Below are 3,184 nucleotides of genomic sequence, written 5' to 3'. Positions count from 1 at the left end.
GGGTTCCTTGCTCATCGGGGAGCCTGCGTCTCCCTCTCTGACTCCCCCTGCTTGTGCTCCCTCTCTCACTGTCAGGTAAATAAATAAAATATAAAAAAGAAAAAAAGAATAAAAGGTAAACTTGCAAGGAATTTCAAGATCTCGACATCTTGTAAAGCAAAACAGAGGTACTGTTAAGCTCATTGGTTAAGATTTTTCCACTTTTCTCATACATAACAAAGCACCTCTCATTTCCCATTACAAAATCTTAAGACTATTCTAAATCTTTGGGATTCTCTAAGCCACTCACTACATTTTAAAGCTCTAAATCTCAATACTGTTAATCAAGAAATGAGAAAATTCCAATGAGAAGATTGTAACCTAAAGATGTTATAGGACTTCAGTGACACACAATAATAAAGAGTGAAGCTCAACATAAAATTCGCACTCCAATCACTCAGTCCACGCTCGTGCATCTTGTGTAAATATCACCTCTCAATCTGTAGTACAAATGGAATCTAGTTTACCCACTCATAAGAAACTGCTTCTTCTCAAACCTCCTTTTGAATGAATCCTTGACCTCCCTGTTTCTCAGGCTGTAGATAAGTGGATTCAACATGGGAATCACAGCTGTGTAGAACACCGAAACCACTTTATTGATGTCCAGGGAGAAACTAGAACTAGGGCGTACATAGATGAAGAAGAGTGTCCCATACAGGATGGAGACAGCTGTCAGGTGTGAAGAGCAGGTGGAGAAGGCTTTGCACCTCCCCTCAGCAGAGCGGATCCTCAGGATAGCAATGACGATGTAAATGTAGGAAATCAGGATGATCACACCACTAACAACTCCTAGAGCTCCAGCCAAGATGAAAAGTACAAACTGATTGACCTGGGTGTCTGCACATGCCAGGGACAGAACAGGAAGAAGGTCACAAAAGAAGTGATTGATGATATTTGGACCACAGTAAGGTAGGTGAAAGGTGAAAGTCGTGTGGGTCATAGTGCTCATAAGACCCATTGCATGAGGTCCTACCACCAGCTGCACACAGACACGCTGGGACATAATGAGAGCATACAACAAGGGCTTACAGATGGCCATATACCGGTCATATGCCATGGAGGCCAGGAGAAAACATTCAGTCACTACAAACTGACCAAAAAACCAGATCTGAGCAGCACAACCCAAGAAAGAGATGACTTTTTTCTCCACAAAGATATCAGTCAACATCTTAGGACCAATGACTGAAGAGGAGCAGATATCCACAAAAGACAAGTGGCTGAGAAAAAAATACATGGGAGTGTGGAGTCGGGGATCCATCCAAATAAGGGTGATCATCCCCATGTTTCCCAGAAGAGTAACAAGATAAACCAAGAGAAATATCAAAAAGAGAACAACCTGATGGTGGAAGTGATTTGTTAAGCCCACGAAAAAAAATTCAGTCACCAAAGTCTGATTTCCATAATCCATTCTCTGATTTAATCTGCAATGAAAAAGAGAAAGACTTTTCTTTACAATCAACTTGTACGTAAATTATTTTTTAAATGAATTTAACTTCTTTTTTTCTTCAGTTAAAAGTGATAAACTGACACCCAACTCTCTTGAAGTCTACATCTGATGGTCATGTGATCTAGTTGCAAACTATTTGTGCAATAGAGTAAGTCACCAAACCTCACAGCGTTCTTTAATTTCTTCCACAGAAACAGAAATTTTTAAGAGAATCATGGAATTTTCACCCAGAAGAGAACATTGGGGATTATCTGAGACATGTCCTCCAACTGTGCCAGATTACATTTCTAAAAACCCCTACACTGTACAAAGTATACTTAAAGAAATATTTTATAGAAAAAAAGTATTGTGTGAATTTGATAAAGTTAGGCAAACGCCTTCTCTCACTCTAGGCAAAGGGTAATTGGAATGTAACTTCTCCACCAATTCCTTTAGATTTTAGATAAATACTCAGTCATGTCATCTAAAAGATAGACCTGTGGTGTCTAAGAAGAGCAAGCTCAAACAAGGGAAGATGGCTTTGACCAGGGTTCAAAATCATCTGCTGAAACTCGTCAGTGACACCTTATCCCAAACATCTATGATCCTCCTGTCATTAGTTTATATAACCACTAACCTCATCAAACTCCATCAGATTTTTTAGTTTATCAAAAAGATACTAGTTCTTAAATATCAGTAAGTGTTATAACTAATTAAGTATTAATAGGAGCTGGGAAAGAAAAGCAATAATTTAAGGATGAAAAGGATACACCTTTACATTTATCCCAGAGAAATGAAAACTTTCTCCACATAAAAACTTGTGTAATTTTATTCACAGAAGCTTCAATCATAATGGCCAGACATATGAAACAACCAAAATACCCTACAATATGTAAATGGCTCAACAATCTTGGTACATCATACCATAGAAGACTCTTCAGTAAGAAAGAGTGGAAAGAAATATGATACACACACAGTTTGAAAGGTTCTCCAGGTCATTACTTTGAGTTAAAAAGAGCCAATCTCAAAAATTCAGAATTCTATCATTATGACATTTATATAACATTCTCAAAATGGTGAAATGATAGAGATGGAGAATAGGTTATTGGTTGCCTGGGATTAGGAAAGGGAGGGAGAGGGACAGTGTAACTATAAAAGCATAACATGGGTACATCCATGTAGAGATGGAAGAGTTCTGCAGCCTGATTGTCGCATGGGTTAAACAAAGCTATCTACACACAAAATTAAATGTTATAGAACAAAACACACACATCACATCATTACCAGTTTTCCAGATTTGATGTTGTGTTGTATTTGGTAAGATATACTGTTGGGGAACCCTGAGGGAAGGGATATGAGACTCTCTGTATATCTTTGCAACTTCTTGTGAATCTGTATTTCAAAATAAAACTCTTTAACAAAGAAGAAGAGGAGGGGGGGAGGAGGAGGAGGAAGAAGAAGAGGAAGAAGGAGGAGGAGGGGGAGGGGGAAGAAGGGAAGGAGAAGGAGTTGGAGGAAGGAAAGAGGGGAAAGAGAAGGGGGAGAGGGTGAGGGAGTAGAGGAGGAGGAGGAGAAGGAGGAAGAAATGAATGAATGAATGAGAAGTGAGAGGAAAGAGAAATGAGGTTAGGATTCCAAAAATGGGAAATTCAGGAAGGGAGGAACATGTTTTGGATTTTGAAATAATCATAATGATTCCAACAGCACAATTACACAAAT

At 38.8% G+C, this 3,184-nt stretch overlaps 1 protein-coding gene across 1 annotated transcript; it reads right to left on the bottom strand.

Annotated features, from left to right (window-relative positions):
• Positions 1 to 502: 502 nt before the first annotated feature.
• LOC116860483 (olfactory receptor 1002-like) lies at positions 503 to 1,447 on the bottom strand. The gene has a single exon (XM_032846539.1). It carries the CDS (start codon positions 1,445 to 1,447, stop codon positions 503 to 505), a length of 945 nt encoding a protein of 314 aa, XP_032702430.1.
• Between the last annotated feature and the right edge of the window lie 1,737 nt (positions 1,448 to 3,184).

This window comes from Lontra canadensis, unplaced genomic scaffold, assembly GCF_010015895.1.
Source record: "Lontra canadensis isolate GAN:19392208 unplaced genomic scaffold, GSC_riverotter_1.0 scaffold176, whole genome shotgun sequence".
In the NCBI taxonomy this organism is placed as follows: Eukaryota; Metazoa; Chordata; class Mammalia; order Carnivora; family Mustelidae; genus Lontra; species Lontra canadensis.
Note: the sequence above shows the minus strand (reverse complement) of the source record. Positions and strands in the feature narration are given on the sequence as shown.

Excerpts from the sequence above, each read along its gene's own strand:
- LOC116860483 (XM_032846539.1), bottom strand. The coding sequence starts at position 1,447 with ATGGATTATGGAAATCAGACTTTGGTGACTGAATTTTTTTTCGTGGGC.